The sequence below is a fragment of the Squalius cephalus genome (genome assembly GCF_949319135.1).
Source record: "Squalius cephalus genome assembly, chromosome: 17".
NCBI lineage: Eukaryota > Metazoa > Chordata > Actinopteri > Cypriniformes > Leuciscidae > Squalius > Squalius cephalus.
Window position 1 is genome coordinate 13,706,989 of NC_137138.1, and position 26,378 is coordinate 13,733,366.

Genomic DNA, 26,378 nt, shown 5'->3' on the forward strand with positions numbered 1-26,378 from the left:
GACAGTAAATATATACTGCTATACAAGCAGCACATTGACTACTCTAAAATATATCCAAGTTTCATTTCTATAGTATTGTCCCTTGAGAAGATACACTAAAATGTTTGCTGAAATGTGAAGGATGTACTCACTTTCGTGAGATATACATGGCTATGCTGTATGTCAGAGTAAAAACAGGGTAAAAACAATGTAAGTTCATTGCAATGTAAAGCATTATTATGAAGCCTTATTTGATCACTTTCACACACCACCATGCCTATGGCCATTTCCATCTGGCTTTGGAGAGCTGGCGTTCTGGGTAGCAATCTGTGTGCATTTGTGTTCCCCCACAATGAAGGGGACGTCTACTTCCTGTTCTGCATCTTGACAACGAATTGAGTTGGGATGTCATTAAGGGCTCTAGACTGTGCCTTAAATGGTCACAAATGCGACAATAGTTCAAAATGCAGTCACTATTAGCAAAAGAGTAGAAAACTTGATATCGTCAGATATCATGTCATGCACCCCAGTTACCTACAAGCAGCAACAAACACAATGTGAGTTGTGATGTCCAATTCACAAGCAAATGACTCTTGAGGCAGTTCTTTTTAATGAGTCAAAAAATTTCAGATTTACTCAAGTGTTATGGTGTCATTATAAAAACATAGGGCCAGGTTTACTAATGGCTCGTGCAGCTTGTCTTTACTAAAGACGCGCAGTGAAAAATTTGCGCTGAAAAGCGTGGAGAGTGTTATTTTTGTGCTGACCTTTTTGCATTTGCATTTGCAAGAGTTTTCCTTTCAGACGCAAAATTTATGGGAGGGGAGTATTAAAATGAATCATGCAGAGTGTTTTACTAAGGTTTGCGCAAGTCAATTTACTGGCATTTATGCCATTATTTATGCCTGTTTAGTAAATCTGGCCCTAAATGTCTAATTTTAAAGTTTGCTTTGCCATTTGACATAAGGTAGCTCAATGCTATTGCCTATCTATCTATCTATCTATCTATCTATCTATCTATCTATCTATCTATCTATCTATCTATCTATCTATCGTAGAAATGTTCCTTTAAAACAAAGTGATATTTATAATGGAACAACATTTTTAGTTTTGCTTTGAGCCCTGGGTGTGAGTCTTGAGTGATAATTTATGTGACCTTTTATGTGAATAATCAGATAAATGAAAAAAACTATTGAGTAAGGACAGCCATGTTTTAATCAATTTCACTTTCCAGCATTCCAAACAGTGATGCCCCTTTTGCATAAGAATTTTTTGCATTGAAAAGTAGTACCCTGCTTAATTTGTTTAATAAAAAAAAAAAAAAAAACCTATATGATAAGAGTCCAAAAGGAGGTTAGGAATAAAGGTTATGTTCCCTTTAAGTGGCCTGAGGCAATTTTAGGTAATACATGAGATCACCTCAGCCAGGAGACCCTCAGGAGGTTTGCACAGTTATTGTGGAAGCCACCCACCACTTCCAGAAAGAAACGAGTTCAGGATAACACACTGGCAGCACACACACATACACACTTCCACTCAAATGACACCCAGAATAATACTGCTATTCTCTCGAAGCATCTCTGTTTTAATATGCTGCCTGGCAGTGTGTGTGAGTCTCGTCAAGGGTGGGTTTCGGGTAAAAGTCATTGTGTATGGCTGACAAGCACTTTTGTAACAGACTCTTTATGGGGCCTGTGTAATTACACACTGTATGTTACACTCGCCCTTGACAGCTTTTTAGCATGACTCCTCCTTCCCTTTCCCTCTTCCTCATCTGGAAACGAGACCTCCGGCATCCCACCATTATTTCCCTACACAGTGAGGCAGCAAAGCCTCCTCATAGCATTGTAAACACATACACAGCTCTTTACAGCTTTGCTGGGTCAGAGGACAGACAGGTGATTCATGGGCGTTTCAAATTAAATCTCTGGCGATTAAAAGGAAGGTAAAGCTCTGTTGTTGTGGTTGGAGGGAATAAAAAAAGCTACACATGTTGTTACAAGCTTCTGAGATTTTGTTGTGTCGAAAACAGCAGATATTGGGGATTCTCCACCCCTGCTGTTGAGACCTCGCTGTTATTCTCTTTCCTTGTGTGACTGGAGGGAAGGTTGACTCAGTTTGTCTCAGTGCTCTAATCTTTTTATTGTCCCCTTTTAGACACACTTCCATCTAAGATGGGTTCGCTGGGGCATGAAGGGAAGCATGACATGTGTCAGTTTCGACTTTTTGTGTTTTTTGTGCATTTAAAGGGAAAGTTCACCCAAAACTGACCCTAATGTCATTCCATATTACTATGATTTTTTTTTTCTGTCAAACACAAGGATATTTTGAAGAAGGCTCACTATGCTTTTTACCTACAATGAAAGCATACAAGGGGATCCAAAAATGCGTATGCAGAGTATATTGGTACCATAGTGATTATCGGACTATATTAGAGATTTTTTCATTTATAGATATCGGTTTATATTGGATATTTAATTGTGCATGCTCATTTCCTCTATTTTACATTTATGGGCAATTCCACGCAAAACTGTCACATCCATAACGCCAACTACATACAATGGCATTGTGCTGGCGTTATGGATGTGACAGTTTTGCGTGGAATTGCCCTTATGATACCTTTGTTATAATCTAAAGCTCACTTAATCTATAAGAACACTAATATTTAAAACCACTATTAAATAGGTCTAGGTATTGACACAAATTTCATGATTCGACTTGATTTACAAGCTTGCGATTTTTGTAATTTTGATATATATCAGGTACAGAATACATACATGTCAGTTTTCTCAAGAAAAAAAAAAAAAGTCTCTTTTCTAAAGCAATTTGTATACAAACATTTACATTGCACATGATAGTTTTATAATAACTTTATAATAATAACTTTTTAAAGATAGTTGTTTCTTGATAATTATGTTTCTACTCCAATTTATTTTTCAAAAAATATAAAAATTTAAATAGGGGCTGTCATAACTTGTTTTCATGAGGTTTTTATTCAAACTTATTCAATACCTAGGAACAGGGTATGTAATACAGTGCATATACTTCTCTTTAGAGCTCATTTTTACAACTGTCGAGAATAACTAGTAGTAAAGCGGATTATATTACTGGTTCACATGCACTTCCGCTTCGCTTGAACGGAGAAGCTACAGCAATCTGTCACTCCACATTAAAGGGATAGTTCACCCAAAAATGTAAACTCATCATTTACTCACCCTCAAGTTGTTCCAATCCAAACCTGTATGAATTTCCTTCTTCTGCTGAACACAAAAGAAGATATTTTGAAGAATGTCGGTATCCAGGGCTCCACTGACTTCCATAATATGAAAAGAAAAAATACTATGGAAGTCAATGGGGACCATCAACTGTTTGGTTACCGATAACATGAAGACTCTCGGGACTAAAAACATATTGTATTATAGTAGATGTAAGGATGAAACTATCACATTAAACATGAGTTCTATATAGATATATTAAACTCAGTTCTACTATTTTTGGACATCGTAATGTTATTTTTTGCACACACATACACACCCTCCCACCCACTTTTTAAAACAAAGTTATGCCAATGCATGAATCATGTAAATGATAGCATATTTTCAATTCAATATTTGCTAAATTTGATATAAAAATTTTTTTTAGTAGTTTGTATTACTGGATATTACTATCTTAAAACAACTGCCAAATAATAAATGCTTAGCTACTTAAATATTACCATGCACTCTTGTTTCACTGTTAAACTAATGCGGCCGCTTTACTAAGGTCCGTCTTTGATTGGCCATCTCAATGATTTTGACATTGACGAGCGCTGTAAGACGACAAGCAGACCAGCCTAAAAATGCGAGAAATATTTATAGCAGACCAGCCACACAATAAACAGTGCTAGAGCACCCGATACCCTAGCAAAACATCATCTTTTCTGTTCCACGTACGAAAAGAAAGTGTTTAGAATGACATGAGGGTAAGTAAATGATGACAGAATTTTTATAACTTTGACCATCATGTTATTCTGATATAATACTTCATGTTTAATGCGAAGGGAATGAATTATTCATGTGAGTGTATGTGTGTAAATGTGGTTGTGGAGGAGGAGCCCCTCTTCAGAGACACTCACTGTATAGTGCACAGTTCTGTGCCCCTCTCTACATGGCTGAACTGTGGAGGAGTGGGCCTGCTAGGACTTTCCACTACAATCTGTGAACAACAGAGAAGAGAAATCATTTACAGGCTCAACACATCCTCCAATATGTTATGTTATTTTACCAGGATTGACTTTCAGGTAGAGCATAAGCATGTAGTCTTCTTTATGTGTAAGTGTGTGTGTGTGTGTGTGTCTAAAAGCAATGCCAAATCCATTGTGCATTCAGACGGGAGTTTCTAAGACAGACAGTAATCAGGCAGAAGCTCGGAAAGGCTTCACTGAGCACACCAGGAAAGGAACAAGATTTTAAGACAGTTCTTTTACCGCGCTGCTGACTCTACAGTGAATAATGTTACCTTTAATAGAAAACTGGATCATTTTCATCCTCCAGATTTTGTGAAATACAGTATTGTGATACCTGTTTAAATCTTCTCTCTTTCAGATAGGAAAGAAAGCCTAAGATGAATGATGGTGATGACATCCAAGATCTCATCCAAAAGAAAACCACTCTGCTTTGCATTGCCACCTACTTCACAGAACAAAGTTGAGTCAAAGAAAAGAGCAAAAAAAAACCCAGAGCGAATGACAGCGATGTAAAGCCGTTTAAAGTAAGAGTTCTTCAAACCGAAAACCACCTTCAGGCTTCACTCTTGATCCATCATCAGACCAGTTTCAAAGTCTTCCTCCAACACTGAAACGGTCTGTCCTTGATCTGTGAACATAAGAGATGTGAAAAGTAGGACGCACTTGTTCACACAGAATCAGACGATCAAGAGGACCCCTGGGTGACAAATAATAATGACAGCAGAGTGATGGTGACATCAACAAGTAGGGCTTAGAAGCGCTGAGCTTCACAGGTCACAGATCAGAGCAGTGTCTTCTGGGGCTGACAGCTGATCCGAGGGAGGCTGTCTCTGTGTCAGCGATGCAGCTATGTGACCGAGAAGACTCCACGGGACTGTCCACCGCCGCAGTGGTGGCCATCGTTTGTAACATCCTTGTAGCTCTGCTCATACTGGTTCTGATATTGATCCTCTGTAAAGCATGCAAGGTTCCCTCCAGCCAGGAGAGCGTCCCGGTTCTGACTCTAGAGAACGCACATCAGAGGAACGAACAGAGGTACTTGCTGACGGCATGAGGGGGAAAAATGGAAACAGAATGCTGTTTACATTTCGTACTGTCAGCAACGATCAATCACGGATTAGCCGACATGGATTGTCATGAATTAGAAGTGTTTTTAAAACATGATTTCATAGATGTTTATTTGCTATTCATAGAGGCCTGCGTAATTGGGGCAAAATGTAAAAACACTCTTGGATGAGGAGTGAGTTGGCTGAGCGTGGGTTGCTGGGACTGTACCTGAGCTCTCTTACACTGTAACACTCTACCTGAGTGTTTTATATAAAGGTAAAGAGACTCTCAATGCCCTCTTTAGAGTCATTCAGTAGTGCCTGATGGCATCAGTGAAACCCCACACCTGCAGCTAACCAGTTAGCAATCGTGCTGCGCTAATTAGCATGCGCATACAAATAAAAGCTCAAGTGCGAGAATCAAATTTGAATAAGAGTTGAATTGCTGCTTTGTGTCTGAAAGAGGAATTTTAATACAAAATGCATGTTTTATTGTGGTTGTTTGCTTATGCAACAAGTCTGAGGGATCGGTAAATTAATAACATGCTAGCATCTTTTCCTGAGAACAGTGGCATGCACAGACCTCTGCTGGGGAAGGGGTGAAATGGGGGTTCCAGAGGGCACCGCAATACGACCCCTCCTCCCCTGTGCACGCAACTGCCTGAGAGAGAAAATTAAATGGTATAGATTAAGATCATGATTGTTTAATAAATACATTGAAATATCCATACAAAATCTTGGTCTTTTTTAACATCTTGTAAAGTTATGACCTACCTTATAGGCAAAATGTAAGACAATTCTGGGGTACCCTCATATTTCTAGACAATAGTTTAAATACAGCACCAGAGGAGTGTGTGTGTGTGTGTATATATATATATATATATATATATATATATATATATATATATATATATATATATATATATATATATATGTGAGCAATATCACACGAGTAGCAAACACGAGTATATAAGCACGGCTGTGATTCGGCCGTAAGTAATCACAGCGTGCTGATACACACAGCCATATATCGCACGGCTACGAGTGTGATATTGCGTTTATACAACAGTTCGACGGTGCACGTGAGTAACGTTAAATAAATAAGAAACAACAACGGAGTGTCTTTAAAAACCCTCTTTTGTGCAGAACTACTTCCTTCCGCCAAGGAATCTCAAGTTGACAATTGATCGAGTCGCTTAATAGGCTTTATGCCCAGCTCCACTACTTCCTGAACTTCAGCCAGCTCCTTTGTTTCCTGTCTGCCATTATTGGACAAACTGATTAATCCAGGTGTGTCTGATTATTGTTGTTGTGACTACTGAGGTCAGGCACACCTGGATTAATCAGTTTGTCCAATAATGGCAGACAGGAAACAAAGGAGCTGGCTGAAGTTCAGGAAGTAGTGGAGCTGGGCATAAAGCCTATTGAGTCGCTTAATTGATGCTTTTTGTATTATGTGGAGTAAAGTATTATGAGAGAGATCGACTAAACGAGTGTATTACCTGCATCTGATATAGCAGTCATTCTTCAGGTTGTTGTCCATAATATTATATCCAAAAATCAGTTTGAATGTCCGCTGAGGAAAGAGAAATGTTCGTCTTTGTCCTTCCCATGACAGCGCTAAAACAACTTCCTTGTTCTGACTCAATCACAAAGACAGTCTTTGCTGCCATCTAATGGCGTAATAATCTAACTTTCACTTAAGTCCATATCACGATCCTTTCTCAGTAACAAATACGGCATATTATTTATAGAATAATATTTATTGAACAACAATTTTAAATGAACAACAATAGCCATTATAAAAGACAATAGGAAATAAACACAAGCAAACAATTCAGTTAAACGTACAAGCAGCACTCTAGTACAGGATTCAAGTGAAATATAGCCTAAATATAGTTATGAAACTTAATTTTCCCCTTAACCAAAATCGATTTGCTTTGGAACAAGTAATAGAATAATAAGACCAAAGATCGTCCATTTGATATACCCCAAATTAATTATATCTCATGTTTAACTCTGCAGGTACATGAGCGCTGGACGGCCGCTGACGGCCTGGAGTTCGCATCTGCGAAAGCGCCTCAACAGATCGTAAAATAGGCATTAAGATTATATATTAGTTACATACTTGAGGTCTAAATAACTACATTCTTGCCTAAAAAACTCTTAAAACTACATTTCGTGACACAAACAATAGTATTTATTAAAAATATGGTGGATTTGCTCGACCGACATGATAGTCGCTGCAAGTAGAGCGAAACAAACGGTAAGAGTGCTGTTACTGCGCGAATATTGCACGGTTGGAAAAGGCTCTCAGCCAATCAGATTCAAGAAACAGAAAGAACCGTTGTATAAATATATATATATTTGCAGTCGTCCTGGTCTCACTCTGCCTCAGTTCTAATGACTCTTGCCAAGTTATCTCAGCGAGCTCAACAGTTGCTCCATCTTTGCTATTTCCACCTCCGGTCCCTTCGGCAACTCCTGACCCTTCTTCTCCTGCAGAGCCAAAGAGAAAAATGAAGAGAATGAGATGAGTCAGCTGCTGGTAGTGAGAGAACTGACCCAGGGGTGCCAGTAACAATCACAAACACTTCTCAGTGTGAAGCTCTCATTTAAACGTTTCCATCTCGACTGGGCTGAGGTAATGAGAGAGGTGTTAGCAAGGTGTTATTTCCTCTGTGTGCTGTGGCGGAAAAAAACCCCCGTTAACGCCACCATCAGAGACCCGCTTTAATCTCACATGACATTTGTCTGAGATGATTACAGTGACACATTGTTTCCTCGGAGGAGAATAATCAAACATCACTATGTATGCTGACCATACCAACACCGTAATGAACTAAACCAGACTAGACCAGCTTCTCAACAGAGAAATTCACTTGCACTAATTAAACACTCTACAGTTCCTGTCAATCATTAGGCAAAATTTCAGCAATCATGAGTCTGGTAATCACTTCAAGAACATCTGCTAAATTTGCTCAGCAGAATGCTAATGTTCAGATATCCACAGATCTGTAGTGGAGGGATCTTCAATGAGCTCTAATAAGTAGCTCAAGGTTACAGCTATTCATAGAATCCATCAAATCCTAACCAGGAAGCGCTGTTAGGGAAATACATTTGAGAGAGTGAGATATGTCAATCAAAGGGACTTAAGCATTTAGGGAATAACAGGATGTTTTTTTGCTCCAGAGAACTTGTCTTCATGCTAGTCTTTGCCTTAGTTTCAACAGAGGAAAATATACAATATATAACGGGAAAAAAAGGAAAAAAACAAAAAGACCTTCAGACCATCTTTGTTGACCTCATTAGCTTGGAAAATGTTCAGCCTTGAGGTGCACAAATATGTATAAACTCAGAAAAATGCTTTTTTTTCCAGCAAATGTCTTAACTTGTGTAACTATTGGAATAAGCATAAAATATTCAACAACTAAGACACTGAACAATATCAAAAGTAGCAGTCAGTATTCTGGTGTGGTCACCAGATGCTGTTGGGAGTCTCTGGTGACCCAAAATGAAACAAAGTAAAATAAAAAATTATAAAAAAGGTTCCCTTCAACTAAATGACATTTACTAAACAGGGCAAATTAGTGTGAGAGCATGCCTTTTTTTGGTGTTAAATCATGGCACAAATACCAGTAAATTGACTAGCGCAAACCTTAGTCAATCACCTTGCGTGATTCATTCAAAATTACTTCTCCCATAAATTTTGCATCTGCAAGGAAAACTCCTACAAATGAAAATGAAAAAAGGTCAGCTGCAAAAATAACTGTCCACGCCTTTGCAGTGCAAATTTTTCACTGCGTGTCGTTCGTAAATCCTGACAATAGTTTTTTAAAGGCAAGAGAAGGTTTGCTCTGGCGTTCTCAGTAAATCTGGCCCTAAATGCCTTTGTTGACACTTGCTAGCTCTACAAACAAACAAAAATAAATAAAATTGAAATGATATCTGGTTAAATGTTACTGTGGGAAAAAAGTCACACTCAGGCTGTTCGGGGTCTCCCCGGACCCCACATTAGAAATGAATGGGGAAACGATAAAATCAATAATTTTTTTTAGTGTGTCAAATACACACATCTGCAGTTCTCATGCCTCCTGCAGCAGGACTATGGCATGTTCACACAGGTGATCAGGGACCCTAAGCATCTTTCTTCTGGTGTTTTTCAGAGTCAGTAAAAAAGTTCTCTTTAGTGTCCTAAGTTACGGGAACTGTGAATTGTCTAGCGCATGTGAATTGTTATGTCTTATGGACTGTTCCACAGGCGCATTTACAATAACTGTTCACGGTTCACTGAACAAGCATGTTCTAAATACATTGTTCAAGCCCTTTCCAATAAAGATCTGTAAAGCTTATTTGTATTTTACAAAATGATCTTTAAAATACAGTATTCTGTAAAAGGGACGTTTCTTTTTCTTTTTTCTCTTAGTTTATATGCATAGATGAAAGAGACTTTAATTTTTTATTTTTTAACTTACAGACCCCCAAATGGTTGTGTGTGTGTAATGTATACAGTATAAACAGCTCTTCATTAATTCTAATACAGAAATTACTTATGAAGTTGCACAAATGAGTCTCATTTCCTAATGAATGTGGCATCTGAAGTAGATTATTGTGAATCAGCAGAGAGTTCTTATGTAAGTGAAGAGGAAGATTTTATTGCTATTAAGTGGCTCTCTTGCCAAGAGGACTTCTAATGTTTATTGTAATTGTGGTCAATGTCTGATGCAAAACTGCAGAGTTTTCTGAGAAGTGGCTGACTGTTAAGACTGTTGTGGACTGAAATAGATTAGAAAATAAATCAGCAGCTGAGACAGCAAACTGTGGGCTCAGGAAAGAATACTGACCCGACTATACATGCGGTGAATCTAAAACAGTCTGTAAATAGAGAACTGACTACAGGATTATTATGGATACTGTGATTGATAAGTCACCGGCACAAAGAGACATGGTGGAAAAAAAGCATTTTGAAGGCTCATGTGAGGTGAGATATGTGTCGTTAATATAGTGTCCTGACCTGGGAAACAGCTGACTGATTCTATTGAGTTTGGAACATGCTGCTCTCAGTCACCGTTTCAGACGCCACCGCATGGGTCCTACCATTGCTTTAACATGTAGACAGGTATACATGTCTGGCTTCAGTGAGCATTGACCAATACTCACATTAGCACAACTGGAAACCTGAAAAGGTCAAGCACTTTATAGTCTAGATGGGAAGTGCCCAAAAAGTGAAAGTGAGGAGCATTTATGGGTACAAGTCGGGAACCGGCCTACCTTACATATTTCAAGGGTGCTGAGTCCAAAAAAACTGGTTCCCACGCGAAATTTTGAGTTTTTTACCTTCTAATTTGCATATCAAAATGGCCGCCAAATTGCCTATCTTGCTCAGTCGTTGGACCATTTTCCCCTAGTTTTTTTGTAAGTAGGCAATCAAGATGAGGAAATTAAGTTTCTAGATCGATAGTCAAGGGTCAGAGCAAAGATATAATGGAGGCTCACTGCCTTTTTTATGTATATATTTATGCAAAATACCAACTTTTAAGGTGAAATTAAGCATTATTTGTGTCATTTTTTAAGGCCGACATACATATTCAATCAATATCACTCTTAAATGTTCCCAGTGTATATATGATATGTGATGTATTCCATATTACATAGTAACTAAGAAAAACACCATTGCAAGTTTTTTTATGCAAATTAAGGCGAGACACTACAGGTGAATAGGGTAACATTTTTAACTAGCAGATATCACCATGAAACTTTCACAGTTGATTACCTACATTAAGATGAGAAAAAAAATGTATTACAAGTTTTCTGTAATTTAATGTTTAAATATGCAAATTAGGCAATATCTAATCAAATGTGCACTAATTTGCATATATTTAAAACAACGAAATCTGAGTATTGGATAAAGCCAGGTTAAAAATGATTTTTTCATTGTGTTCACATATTAGATGGGAAAAAAAAATACAGAGGGATTTATGGATATCTACTTTTGTTATCCTGTAAATCAGAAAATACTGTCAATAGCCTTAAAAAAAATGATTTTCGCCATGTTTTTTGGAATAAAATGTTATATAAATCAGGCTAGGAATAATATATTTACAAATCCCTCTGTAAATGTCTTCATAATATAACTAGGTACAAGACTGGAAAGTTTGGTGTATAGGTGCTACTGAAGTGGAGCGTCATCCATGTGGTTTCCTTAGTCTGCTTCCGAAGCCTTCACCGGCCCCAAGCAGAAACCAAACTTTTGTACTTGTACCTAGTTATAGTTATATTATGTTATATTATGAAGACATTTACAGAGGGATTTGTAAATATATTATTCCTAGCCTGATTTATATAACATTTTATTCCAAAAAACATGGCGAAAATCATTTTTTTAAGGCTATTGACAGTATTTTCTGATTTACAGGATAACAAAAGTAGATATCCATAAATCCCTCTGTATTTTTTTTCCCATCTAACATGTGAACACAATGAGTTTTTTTTTTTAACCTGGCTTTATCCAATACTCAGATTTCGTTGTTTTAAATCTATGCAAATTAGTGCATATTTGATTAGATATGGCCTAATTTGCATATTTAAACATTAAATTACAGAAAACTTGTAATACATTTTGTTTCTCATCTTAATGTAGTTAATCAACTGTGAAAGTTTCATGGTGATATCTGCTAGTTAAAAATGTTACCCTATTCACCAGTAGTGTCTCGCCTTAATTTGCATAAAAAAACTTGCAATGGTGTTTTTCTTAGTTATTATGTAATATGGAATACATCACATATCATATATACACTGGGAACATTTAAGAGTGATATTGATTGAATATGTATGCCGGCCTTAAAAAAATTACACAAATAATGCTTAATTTCACCTTAAAAGTTGGTATTTTGCATATATATACATAAAAAAGGCAGTGAGCCTCCATTATATCTTTGCTCTGACCCTTGACTATCGATCTAGAAACTTAATTTCCTCATCTTGATTGCCTACTTACAAAAAAACTAGGGGAAAATGGCCCAACGACTGAGCAAGATAGGCAATTTGGCGGCCATTTTGATATGCAAATTAGAAGGTAAAAAACTCAAAATTTCGCTTGGGAACCAGTTTTTTTGGACTCAGCACCCTTGAAATATGTAAGGTAGGCCGGTTCCCGACTTGTACCCATAAATGCTCCTCACTTCTTATAGAAGGCCATTTTTCAAAAATCCGTCTAGACTCTAGACTATTATCCAAATAATCAATATCATCACAGTCCTTCACAAAGGTCTGTATTATAGAATTTGTTTTTGTTTCCTTTATTTTGTGATACTATTTTGAAGTATTTGATTTGTATTAAGGTGAAGTGTGTCATCCCCCCTCTATTTGTGCTCATGAAGAAACATATATATATATAAGATATTTCAAATAATTTCATAAAAATAAAATATATATTTCAAATAATTTATCCTACCTAAATATTTTGATATCCAGCGACAACTATAAGTAATCCATTCATATTGACTTATAGAATGTAAACTGGCCCTGGTTTGCCTTCAAAACTGGCAATATATAACCAAAAGCATCGTAAGCACAAGTACATCACGGAATCCTTTGGCTCTAATGGTCTACAATTTACTCAGACTTACAATGTGTTTGGGAAATGAAGTATAGGTTGATTTAGCAGTTTTGACTATCTGAATTGAACAGTTTTGAATATTTGCATATATTTGCTCTTCCCCAGTGTAGAACTTAGTCTTTGGGGGTTGGGATCATCTGTAATATAGTGAGGAACTGACTAGTTCACCTGAACAATAGAAAATGGGAGTAAACTGTTTGGAAACAATTATTAGCATTTTTTTTGCAGTTTAGTTTTGTGCAAAAATAATTACTAATATCAGATGCAAATAAGCCTCTTGATGAGGCAAAACAGAAATTTATGTCAGTTTTAAATTCATTAGCCCAGCCATCTAAGATCAGCCACTGCATCAGGGGAGTAAGTGTGCTCTTTCAGAGGTAATAATGACATTAGGCTGAGGAAAGCTGGTGCATTACTGATGCTCAAAAGTCATATTAAAACACATTGCACTCCAGCAGGTAAGTACAGCCATGGCAGCTTCTTACTTATCAAAAGCATTAGAGGACAGCAACTCAACCTGTGACACTGCATCATTAGAATGAACCATTTCAGTCAATCAAATATAATCACAAACAGAACATGTCCACACTAAGCACTGGCATTGATTGAAATCTCTAAACAACAATTTAAACATTTCACAAGTCGAGCTGTCACAGACGACAGTTTGTCTGTGAGGCCAACATTTTTTAATTACGAGCTGCCATTGTTATTTACTATCTTACTTAATAAGCTAAAGGGCTCGATACATGATCAGTCAATGGATTGGTTTCTTTAGATGCAGAATGGAAATTATGAAGAACACAAAAGATGATAAAATGTGAAAAAGGGGCTGCATGTATTAAAGACAGACTACAGCAAATACAGAAAGTGGGAAATCTCATCAGGATAATTAGGTCAAATATAGCAAGAGGTCAAGTTTTCGCTAGGAAACAGTTAGCCCCCAAATCCCAAAAATATTTTTGAACAGTAGTGTACATTATATATTTAAGGTGAAATGTATAATTTCTTGGTTGCTGAAATGTGCAGAGACAATTGGAAGTGTAAATTCAAAATGTCTGATTCAACCAATGGTGTGAGTTTGGGGGTGGAGCTACCTGATTACCAGTCACAAAGATGCAGATATAGCAATTCAGCACATGAAGTATTATTCAGCAAAGCAGTGATTGAAACAGCACTGATCGATTAAGCATGTGATTTCATTGGAGGCCTATACATAATATTAGTGCTTCACTTACCTTAGGCTTCTTGCGGAGGTTGGGCGAGAGCTTGAGGCTGATGACATGGCCGCGGTCATCACCCACGATGATGATGGGATTGACAGGATTGAATTCAATGTGCAAGAGCCTGGTCTTCTTGGACACCACTTTTTGTTGGCAGAGAGCCTCATATTTGTTGATGCTGAGGTCGAACACATGAACCTGAGAGAAAAAAAGAAGAGGAACAGGAAGATTTAGTCTTTGTCATTAATATATGTGGCATCAGTTTATGTTTTGATGTTTTCAGTGTGAAGCAGACATTAGCACCTCTATAATTTATTCTCTTGCTTTGGCTCTGAGTGTCAGAAAGTCTAAGATGCATTTGAGTTTGTGTGTGCGCGCTTGCATTTCAATATATTCATATGTATAAGCACAAGAATGCGTGTGACTGTGGAGGTGTAAGAATGCAGACCATCTGCTGTGGAGGATCGTATTAATTGTGTGATAGTACTGTATGTATAGCGAGGTAGTATAAATATGGAATAATAGATATATTTGTATCATTAAATAAATTATTAAAATATATTGAAATGTATATGTCTCTCAGAAATGCGGATTAAGAATAAGTCTCTCTGAGGATGACAGTGCCCTAGGCGACAGATGAAGTCTGTGGATGATAGTATTTCATCTTCTGCAATATTCACTAGGAAAAATCCAAATGATACAGAGAGAGGAGGGAGTGAGGGATGGGTGATTATAATTCCCATCATCCTCATTGTCATTCATCATCTATCATGCTGCCCACCTAAGCATGGTCTCTGCTCTGGCAGATGAAAGACAAGAGATGGGAGATTGGAGAAACAGAAAACAGGTTTAGATACTCATTAGTAAATATTTGTCAAGCAGATTGGCTCATAATTAGTCAGCGAGTGCGAATCTATCTTAACAGACCGATGATATTCTGGGCAGCTGACGCAGCGATGCAGAGGACACACACCACGTCAGGACTAATGATGCCATCTGTAACTGCAGGAGTAACACCAAATCTAACACAACATATTTGGAGCAAAGAGCTTGAAGGAAGGAAGCCCCATTAGCAATTGAGCATTTTGGTCCGTGTTCTGTCATTTCAAGATATGTCAGCAATGTTTATTTTTGTAGGTTTGCCTGTAATTAATGTCTTTATGGCATTTAGAAATAGCTGAGACAGCCCACTGGCAGCAGAGAACTGGGGCTTCATTTATAAAACGTGCATACGCACAGATTTGATCTTAGAGTGTGCGAACACTAAAATCCAGACAACGTTCAGATTTGTAAAAACGGTCTTTGACGTGGAAAAGTGCTTAGCGCCACGTCCGGTCCCGGTTGTGGCAGAGAGTCAAAGTACTGCAGCCTCGCCATTCTCAAGAAAAGGATTTGGACGTTGTCTGTTGCTCTTTCAGTATATGCTAATGAAATTAATTAGGGGGCGTTTGAAACCATTCAAACCATTCAGGTGCACACAATGTCAAGATCATTTGCGATTTCTAGATTTCACATCATTTTTGTGCTTATACTCATTTCTCTGAATCACAAGTACACACATTTGTAATTTATCTTAGATCAAATGTAGGACAGTTTTACAAATAAGGCCGCAGGGCCCATACCAATACTAGTGCTATACTGGCATACATCAAATCACACAGAAGGAAGTCCAAAGCAAGCCAGATCAGGTAGGATTACATTTAAAGTCAATGTCAGGGCAATAGAGCAGATGGTAGCACACATGATGCTCGTGACATATATTGAGCTGTTGTCATTATGTAATGGTTATGTAATCCTTTCATTCTTTTACAAAAATTAGGCTTTTTTTTTACTATATTTAGTTAGTTTCCATTGGAGGACAGATATCTACTATTCTAAGTGGAGGACATTTCTGCATTTTTTATTACATTAATGATAATAGCAACAGTAACAGTTTCTGTCAGGACCTGACTAATATAGCCCCCTCCCTCCATGTTCATATTATAATTATTATTATTATTATTATTATTATTATTATTATTATCATATCGATTAAAAATTTTACTTTTGGTTTTATGTTTTTTTAAATGAATGAGTATATGTTTGTTTACCATTATTGTTTGTTTCTAGAATACGACAACCCGACACATTTTTTTTCTACATAACAATCTAAAACAGCACAGGATATTCTTCCAGCCATTAATAAATACAAATAAATGAATTAAAGTAAGTAAATAAATAAACACACTGTACTATTGGAATGGCTGTAAAGCAGCATTCGAGTTGTTTGGTTTTGCTGGGGAACAGAGTGTGGTCTTTATTGGATCACGCTCTAATGGGCTTCCTGTAGAGGGCAGGTGTAATTTAGCTTGTCGGAGTAAAGGTCCTTGCACACTGAGTCCGAAAATTTCACATGCGTTTTTTCGCATTCGTGATTCAGTGGCTCTGAAATGTCAAAACACCACGACATGGTGTTGCAACACAGTGTTAGCAAATAACAGCAAAAGCCACCATGGCACGGCAGTTCAAACCATTCAAGATGACAGGTGACAGGTGATGCCTGAAGCAGCCTTAGACAAGTGCTTGAGACCAGCTGTGTGTTTTGAAACTAATTGCTAATGATGGGCCACAGGATAGATGTCGTGGTTTTTGTCTCGCACAAGCAGAGTGTGAGTGTTTGTGTGTGCTGGAGCTTACAGGTGCAGTCAAGCACTATTGGAAAGACGTCCCACTGTCAGCCTGCCACTGTGTTTTATTAGCAATCATTAAATTCCCTCATAAGGGGGCGTGTGTGTGAATATCCCGTGTGTGAATCACACACTCCAAAGTTGACTGTTGATTTTTATGCACAATTGACAGACAATAAGACGTGCACTGTGTGCCATGACAGTTACGAAGTTTAACTCACTGAAACTGAGACCGGTTGGAAATCGGTTGCTTCTGGAGGAGGTGTTAGTGAGGCTAGTAAAGGGGCCTTCTAATACTTGTTATTATTAGAACAAGCGAACGGATGGATGGATTATTATTTTTTGTTATTAGCATTAAAATATGATTTGAAGCCACACTTTACCCATTGTGTTTGTATTTGAGTAGTCAGTTGGCTGTTTACCTTTCCATCGTTGGTGATAGCAGCAAAGATAGTGGAGGAGTATGGAGCCCAGGCCACATCTGTCACTGAAGTTTTCAGTTCAAAAGTGAAAATGGGAGACCTGTGAAAGACATGCATAGACATGTATGAAGAATACTTCAGACAAGCTACTATTCAGTCAAAACAAAACTTTAACAGAAACTACATTGCTCCCATTCTGAATTCATCTGTTCAAATGTTGTCAGTTGTCAGTAACTGATGTCTAAAGAAGTGAAATATAACAGTGAGACATCTTTAAAAACCTCATCAGGACTTCCCCGGGCAAGACTGTCACAATCAGTAAGAAAAAAGAGAAGGGGGTCTGAATCAATAGTTCCACATAATGCCAATAAAAGGAGTCTGCTTCTCATTTTGAGGTGACAAATGAATTTATCTCCTGGCGTTTGTCTGAGCCCCAGACCTGACAGTACTCTTTATATCATATCTGAGATCTTCATTTTTAAGATTCTTTGATCATTTGAAAAATAAACAGCATTCATTTGAAATAGAAATGTATTTTCTGTCACTTTTGATCAATATAATGCAGTAGTGTAAGTGCTTTAACAATAATACACGCTTATAAACCCCCTGGAATACCTTGCCCTATAGACTTTCATTGTAAATATTTGTTTGATTTTACAAACTGAAGGGGAAAGTAAACATTGTTGTCTGTGAAAAGAATGAAGTCACAGATGTTGAACAATCTTTTGTGAAATCTGTTGTCTATCCAGGTTTGTTTTACTGCCATAGAGCTTTACATCCCGAAGTATTCAATTATTTTAATGGCAGAATAAGCTATTAGAAATGTGTTCATATGACAGAAGTTGAGTATGATTGGAAAAGTAAACCGAAATGTCAATTTCTATTAAATGAACACATTTCTAATTGCTTGATCTGCAATTGGAGATCGATAGACAACAGACAGATTTCCATTGCTGACCTAGGTAAGACCTGTTGTAAAGCACAAGAGCTCTCTGCTGGCAGTTTAGAGATACTGCATATAAAAACACCACTTAAAAGGATAGTTCACCCAAAAATTAAAATTGTATCATCATTTACACACCTTCAAGTTCCAAGAGTTTCTTTCTTCTGTTGAACACAAAAGAGTATATATTTTTTCCTACAATGGAAGTCAGTGGCTACCGTCAAATGTTTGATTAACAACATTCTTTAAAGTATCCTCTTTTGTGTTCAACAGAAGACAGAATCTCATGCAGGTTTGGAACAACACAGAACAACACAAAAATTATACTTTTTTTATATACAGTACATATGCAACTAAAACCGCCAGTAGGTGGTGTTAGTAAGTGATTCAAGTGTGAATGTTGCTGGGAGAAGCAACTGTTTTGTTTTGTTGCTATATTTAATTGTCAAAATAGAGCAAAACCGTTAAAATGACAATATTGTGTCTAAAAAATTGCTTATTAAACTGTTGTATAAAATTAACATCACATTTGCAATCGTGCTAAAATCATGAAAATATATTGGGGCTTGTGTTAAATTGCTTAACTACTTTATGTTATAAATATAAAAAAACAACTGAACTCTGTAACAGAAGAAATGTATTCTTCAACAGAAGAAATGTAACCAATAAGGTTACATTTATTAGCATTAGTTAACTACATTAGTTAACATGAAATAATAATGATCTGCACTTCTACAGCATTTATTAATCTTTGTTAATGTTAATTTCAACATTTACTAATTCATTATTAAAATCAGAAGTTGTATTTGTTAACATTAGACATGCACTGTGAAGTAACATGAACAAACAATGAACAGCTGGATTTTTATTAACTAACATTAACAAAGATGAACAAATACAGTAACAAATGTATTGCTCATGGTTAGTTAATGTTAGTTAATACATTTACTAATGATAACAAATGAGACCTTATTGTAAAGTGTTATCAAGAACTCATACAGGGACAATTCATATCTTTTGAGGGGCTTTCTTTATTTATTTTGGTGGCATTTCTGACCTTGTAAAGCACTACTTTATACCAATGCCAGCCTAGCTGGCTTGTTGTGAAGCTTAATGGAGAGCTACTGCCAAAATTATGCTGCCAGTAGATATAGTGCTGTAGGGACTAGTGCTCCTACTTAATTGTCTGATCCCATATTTTCACCATCCAGTCCCAGCCAGAGGAAATGAAGACATTGGGATGAAAGGGATTCCACCTCACACGACTAACTGTCATGAAGTGTGCATCATACATCTCCAGAAACTTGCTAGAATAGTATTTGGAGCCCTGTGAAAGACAAACATACACTTATTATTGGTTACATTTACATTTAAAAAAAAATTACTGATTTGTACAGTGGGACACTTGCAGACGTAGTGACATTAAAAATATTTTTCCTTTAAAACATCAGTGAATCCACAGTGACTTAGATTAGATTTAGATTAAAAACTAGCTCACCTTTACACCATCTGGAATTTTTTTTGTTTCTGGTTTACTTGGCTTGCTTATTGTAGTCCATCATATCCGAAGATTAATCTTTTATCTCTTCTTTCAAGGCTATCATTTGAGTTGTACCAGTCCAATTGGAGATGCACATGATTTACTGCATTGCGGTGCAAATATGGCAGGAAAAAGATCTAAGCATGTTTTAACATCCTTTTTTGTATAGTATCCCCTTTAGTGGAGAACTATACCATCACAACAGAGCTGGTATGATCAGCAGCAGTACTTTCTTTGGGTTTTGGATTCAACTTCTATTTCTTAAACAATGTTTTCTGCTTTTTCTGACAATCTGCCAAGCGCCAACCATGTACCAATGTAACTGGCCATACATTTCTTAGTAAATCATGATACTTCCTAACAATATGCCCAAACCAGAGCAGTTGTTACTGTTTTACAATGGCCTCTAAAAGTTTTGGCAGTGACATAAATTGTGTGTTTTGCAAAGTTTGCATCTTCAGTTGTGTGCATCAAAAAGGCCTAACATTCAAGGAAATTGCTGCAAAGAATATTGCACCTTAAAGAACGTTGCTGCAAAGAATATTGCACTCATCAAGAACTTCAAGGAGAGAGGTTCAACTGCAGTGAGGAAGGCGTCTGGACGTCATAGGGCCCTATTTCAACTATCTAAGTGCATGGTCTAAAGCGCAGGTCGCAATTCCACTTAGGGTGAGTCCAAATCCACTTTTGCTAGTTTAACGACAAGAAAAATGTGCCACGCGCGGCGCATGGTTTAAAAGGGTTATCCCTATTCTCTTAATGAGTAATGGGTGTGTTTTGGGCGTAACGTGAAATAAACCAACCAGAGTATCATCTCCCATTCCCTTTAAAAGCCAGTTGCGCTCGCGCCTTGGCGGATTGCTATTTACATGACAAAATTTGCTGACTGAACGCGTCTCCAGAGCGCAAACGGATCTGCTTGTGGACAAGGTTAGAGCGCGCAAGCAGACCATCTATGGGACAAGCTGAATTCCACCATATCTTTATGTACACAATATTAATCTTTTACATTGTAATCCTTTTATTTTTAATATTTGGCTAGTTTGTGTTTTGTGCACATTACTAACACGCTCCTTAAATAACAAAAAAAATATTGTGCCATTGACTTTAGATCAGGTTTTTGTTGGTCAATGGCGCAGTCTATTTCAGTTGCCTCAAAATAGCATTGCGCCAACAATGCGCCTGAACACACCTCGTTTTCAGACCAGCACGCCCAAAGTCGCCCATGGGCGCATAAATAGGCGCAAATGCATTTGCTATTTAAACAATGTGGCGCAGGACGTGAAAATGATAACTGCGTTGGGCTGAAACTAGCAAAAAACACTTGCGTCACGCTTGGCTAGGGCCCCTAGAGTGTCCACCAGGAACAAGAATCGTCTCCTCCTGAGGTTTCAGCAACGAAATTATGTCACCACCAGTGTAGAGCTTGCTCAGTATTAGTAGCAGGTAGGTGTGAGTGCATCTGCATGCACAGTGAGGCGAAGACTTTTGGACAACAGTCTGGTGTCAAGAAGGGCAGCTAACTTCTCTACAAGACAAAAATCAAGGATAAACTGAAATTCTGCAGAAGTACTAGGATTGGACAGCAGAAGACTGGTGCAAAGATATTTTCTCTGATGAAGCCCCCTTCCGACTGTTTGGTACATCTGGAAAAAATCGATTGTCCTGAGGCAAGGCAAGGCAAGTTTATTTATATAGCACATTTCATACACAATGGCAATTCAAAGTGCTTTACATAGAAGAAATTAAAATAATAAAAAGAAATAAGAATAATTAAAACAGTTTAGAAAAATAAAATAAAATACAGTACAGTACAAACAGTCGGACGAACAGCGGCACAGTGCTCATTCAGTAAATGCATAGCTAAACAGAAGTGTTTTGAGTCTGGATTTGAATGTGACTACTGTATGAGCACATCTGATGTCCTCTGGAAGCTGGTTCCAGCTGCGGCTGGCATAATAGCTAAAAGCAGACTCGCCATGCTTAGAGTGAACCCTTGGTATTTCTAGCTGATATGATCCTAATGATCTGAGTGATATGTTGGGTTTATATTCAGTGAGCATATCTGCAATATATTGAGGTCCTAGGCCATTGAATGATTTATATACCAGTAATAATACTTTAAAATCAATCCTAAATTTAACTGGGAGCCAGTGTAAAGACCTGAGGACTGGTGTGATATGTTCATATTTTCTGGTTCTGCTCAGAATCCTGGCGGCAGCGTTCTGTATGAGCTGCAACTGTCTTATGGTCTTTTTGGGAAGGCCAGTGAGGAGTCCATTACAATAATCCACCCTGCTGGTGATGAAAGCATGAACAAGTTTCTCTAAGTCTTGTCTGGAAACAAAGCATCTTATTCTTGCAATATTTTTGAGATGATAGTATGCTGATTTAGTTATTGCTTTGACATGACTACTGAAACTAAGGTCTGACTCTAGTGTCACACCAAGATTCCTGACTTGATGTTTAGTTGTTTGACCCCTAGAGTGAAGGTATGCGTTCACCTTGAGAACTTCATCTTTGTTTCCAAACGCAATGACTTCAGTTTTGTCTTTGTTTAACTGAAGAAAGTTTTGACACATCCAACTGTTGACTTCATCAATGCATTGGCACAGGGAGTCAATGGGGCTGTAGTCATTAGGCGATAGGGCTAAGTAGATCTGTGTGTCGTCTGCATAGCTGTGGTGAGCAATTTGGTTCTTTCTCATTATTTGGCTCATTGGGAGCATATACTGTACAGGTTGAACAGGAGTGGCGCAAGAATTGAGCCTTGAGGGACTCCACATGTCATGGATGTCCACTCAGACTTATGGTCTCCTATACTCACATTATAACATCTCCCATCTAAGTATGACCTGAACCATTTTAGGACTATCCCAGAAAGCCCCACCCAGTTTTCCAGCCTGTCAAGAAGTATGTTATGATCGACAGTGTCAAATGCAGCACTGAGGTCGAGTAGTACCAGCACTGATAATTTGCCTGTATCAGTATTTAAGCGAATATCGTTTATTATCTTTATGAGCGCTGTCTCTGTGCTGTGGTGCGGTCGGAAACCAGATTGAAAATTGTCAAAGGATCCATTCAAGCTCAAGAATTTGTTCAGCTGATTGAAGACAACTTTTTCAATGATCTTGCCTATGAAAGGAAGATTTGAGATCGGTCTATAGTTGCTTAATATGGTCTTATCCATATTGCTCTTTTTCAGGAGGGGCTTGACAACTGCAGTTTTCAGGGAGTTTGGAAAACTCCCAGAGAGAAGTGAGGCATTTACCACTTCTAGAAGATCTGCTTCTAAACTGTTTAACACACTTTTGAAAAAAGATGTGGGAAGTGTGTCAAGGGCGCAGGTTGATGTTTTAAGGTGCTGTACGGTTTCTTCCAAAATTTTGCCATCAATTTCTTTGAAATCAGACATAGTGACTACTTTCTCAGGTGGTCTGATCTGTCTGACCTCAGTGCAACTCAAGGATGTGCTGATCACCTTTCTGATATTATTGATTTTCTCAGAGAAGAAAGAAGCAAACTCACTGCACTTGTTGTCTGAGAGCATTTCACTGGGAATCTGGCTTGGGGGGTTTGTCAGTCTCTCTACAGTAGCAAAAAGAGTGCGTGTGTTGTTTAAATGGCTGTTTATAATATTTGAGAAGAAAGTCTGTCTAGCTTTGCCTAGTTCCATATTGAAAGCATGAAGGCTGTCTTTGTAGATGTTATAATGGACTACAAGTTTTGTCTTCCGCCACATGCGCTCTGCTTTTCTACATTGTCTTTTCATATTTTGCACTGCTGTTGAGTTTCTCCAAGGTGCTTTTTGTCTGCCACTCTTCTTCCTGACTTTCACAGGAGCAATATCATCAATTACACTTTTAACTTTTGAGTTAAAAGAATCAAGGAGAAAATCAACAGAGTCTGCAGATATGCTTGGTGTTAAGGATATAGCCTTCATAAATAGTACACTAGTGTTCTCATTTAAGCATCTCTTCTTGACAGACACAGATCTAGCTTCAGTGGCAGGAGAGATCAATATATCAAAGAAAATTCAGAAATGATCAGACAGTGCTACATCCTTAATAACAATCAGTGAAATGTTTAGACCCTTACTGATAAGTAAATCTAGAGTGTGCCCACGATTGTGTGTGGGTCCATGTACATGCTGAGTCAGATCAAAAGTTTTTAAAACAGTTTTGATTTCTTTTGCCATATTGTTTTCTGCACTATCTATGTGGATGTTAAAATCTCCAGCAATGGCAAAACAGTCAAACTCTGAGGTAATTGTTGATAACAGTTCTGTAAAGTCCTCAGCAAAGGCTGGAGAGTATTTTGGAGGCCTGTAAATAATGATAAGTAAAATGCGTGGAGCACCTTTTAGCACAATACCCAGATATTCGAAAGAAGGGTAATTCCCAAATGATATTTGCTTACATTGATAGATATCTTTAAAAAGAGCAGCTAGACCCCCACCTCTCTTAACAGCTCTGCAGACACTCATAAAAGTAAAGTTAGGAGGGGCTGTTTCATTGAGGATTGTTGCACTGCAGCTGTCTTCTAGCCAGGTTTCATTTAGAAGCATAAAATCCAGGTTGTTTGTGGTTATTAAGTCGTTGACTAGAAGTGATTTATTTTTAAGTGAACGAATGTTTAAAAGTGCTAACTTAATAGTCTTACTTTTTGTCCCCACATCAATCTTAGTTTGACGTGTAATAGGCACCAGATTAGTTGGGTTTGCTGTACGGCTATTTAAGGCCTTAGACTTTCTATCTTGTAATAGAACAGCAATAGAGAAAGATACAGGCACACTGGGTTCCCGCTTGTTCTGTAAACATTTGAGAAAGTTACTGTTATCATAGCGGGGACCCAACACATATCACTGAGGGCTGGTATCAGTTGTTTTTGGTTCACCTCGAGCAGATGGAGGAGGGTGTGGGTCCTGGCGTTGTGGCAGAGGCCGAAGAGCTCTCACAGGAGGGGGAGGGCGAGCTGGGCCCGCAGGCTTTGGTGGTAGCGGTGCCTGTCGTTTTTTGGTTGGTATCTGGGGGCTTGGTTGGTATCTGGGGGCTTGCAGCAAAAGAGTGGGATAGTTTGGTTCCAGCATACACCAGTTCTTCCATTTTCTGTGAGAAGCACAGAAGTGGCGATGCTGGAGAGAGGGGAAAAGTGTCTGGTGAAAGGGCCTGTTGCTCTGGTGTTATCGGAGGCTGTGATATGCTTCCCTGGCTGTTTTCCAGGAAGTCGTCCTTGGGTGCTGAATCTTCGAGCAGTTCTAATATGTCTGTCTGTGGTGAGCTCTGTGGGCAGGGCTCAGCTGAGATTGAGTCCGTGAGCAGAGGTTGTTGTGGCGGAGTGGTGTTATCATTGTCCTTGTGTGATATGTCAACCGCATGTCCATTTTGCTGCTGAAGTGAAGTCCTGTGGTCATTCATACTGTGTCCAGGTGTGTGTGTGCCGTTCAGATTGAGTGGATTGGCACACACTGCAGAAGGATGATTGAGGGAGAAGTAGATATTGTCCTTTAACACTCTTGAACCAAGTTTGTTTGGGTGATGGCCATCCCAATGAAAAAGTTGTCTCTGACTCCAGAAAAGATTGAAATTGTCAATGAAGTTTACTCCTTTTATATTGCAGTTTTTTTGCAGCCATGTATTTAGCCCAAGCAACCGTGAAAACCTGTTTGTTCCTCTTGCTGGTAGTGGTCCACTGATGAATGTTTGAACTTTCAGTCTTTTAAGTGTTTCAAAAAGTTAATTGAAATCCTTCTTAAGGAGTTCTGACTGCTCTTTATGAATATCATTCTTCCCCACATGAATGATGAGTCGATTTGCAGTCTTATGTTTCATCAGAATGTTCTGAAGTTCTCTGTTTATATCAGAAGTTGTTGCTTGTGGAAGGCAGCACATAGTTGTATCCCTGCAGCTAATGTTTCTGATTATGGAGTCCCCCACTATCAGAGTCCTGGGCTCGGCTACGCTCTGAGCTGAGTGCCGCTGTCTGCTCGACCTTGAGCGCCAGTTAGCATCAGTGTTAGCTACTGGCCCATTCAGTCTGTTTTCGATCACATTCATCACGTTTGGGGATTCCTCATTTACATTCATTAGTACTTCAAATCTGTTCACAAGATGTATAGGCGGTGATAGGAGACCAGTGTTTGCAATCCTTGTCAGAGCTGTATCTGGGGTAGAGGATGCTACTGTGGCAATATGTGATGCTCGTGACAATCTGATGTCTCGAGTGCCTTTGGGTCTCGCTCCCTGTTTGTGCCATCGATTTGTAAGTCGATCGGCTTGTTTCTCTACCTGTCGAGGAGCACTAGTTTCATGGGACTCACTGGTATGCTGAGGGTGTCCATGACGAAGCTCTGTTGTGTGCTCCGTCTGGTTTGGTGGTCCCGTAAGTAACTTTGTTTCAAGAACTGCAATGCTTTGTAAAAGTCTGTGGCAGTTGGTGCAGCAAGTAGGTTCTTGAACCAGAAGAGGCATTTTCTCTTATCCTTGTAGGCAGTTGTGTTTTCCTTTCCCGGAATATAAGCTGGTCGGGTAAAAGAATTCTGCGTTTTTGTAGTAATCCAAACTTTGTCGTATGAGCACTGTGCTGATTTGCTGAAGTTAAAATTAGGTGATAAAAGGAAATAAAATATAAAAATATAGGAGATAAAATGTAAAAGCGATAGAGCAAAGTGCGGAGCAGTAAGCAAGGGCGGAGGCACATCTTCTCGAACAGAGAAGAAA

General features: G+C 38.2%; 1 protein-coding gene across 1 annotated transcript in view; it reads right to left on the reverse strand.

Moving 5' to 3' along the window:
• Positions 1–7,469: 7,469 nt before the first annotated feature.
• Positions 7,470–26,378, reverse strand: part of dnai1.2 (dynein, axonemal, intermediate chain 1, paralog 2) — a 29,773-nt gene continuing 10,864 nt past the window's right edge. Inside the window, exons 15-18 of the mRNA XM_079848041.1 lie at positions 19,298–19,446; positions 17,177–17,276; positions 14,104–14,286; positions 7,470–7,749 (exon numbers count right to left, since the gene is read on the reverse strand). Of these exons, the coding sequence (XP_079704167.1) occupies positions 7,669–7,749; positions 14,104–14,286; positions 17,177–17,276; positions 19,298–19,446 (513 nt within the window). The 3' untranslated portion in view covers positions 7,470–7,668. The remainder of the gene's footprint in view (positions 7,750–14,103; positions 14,287–17,176; positions 17,277–19,297; positions 19,447–26,378) is intronic.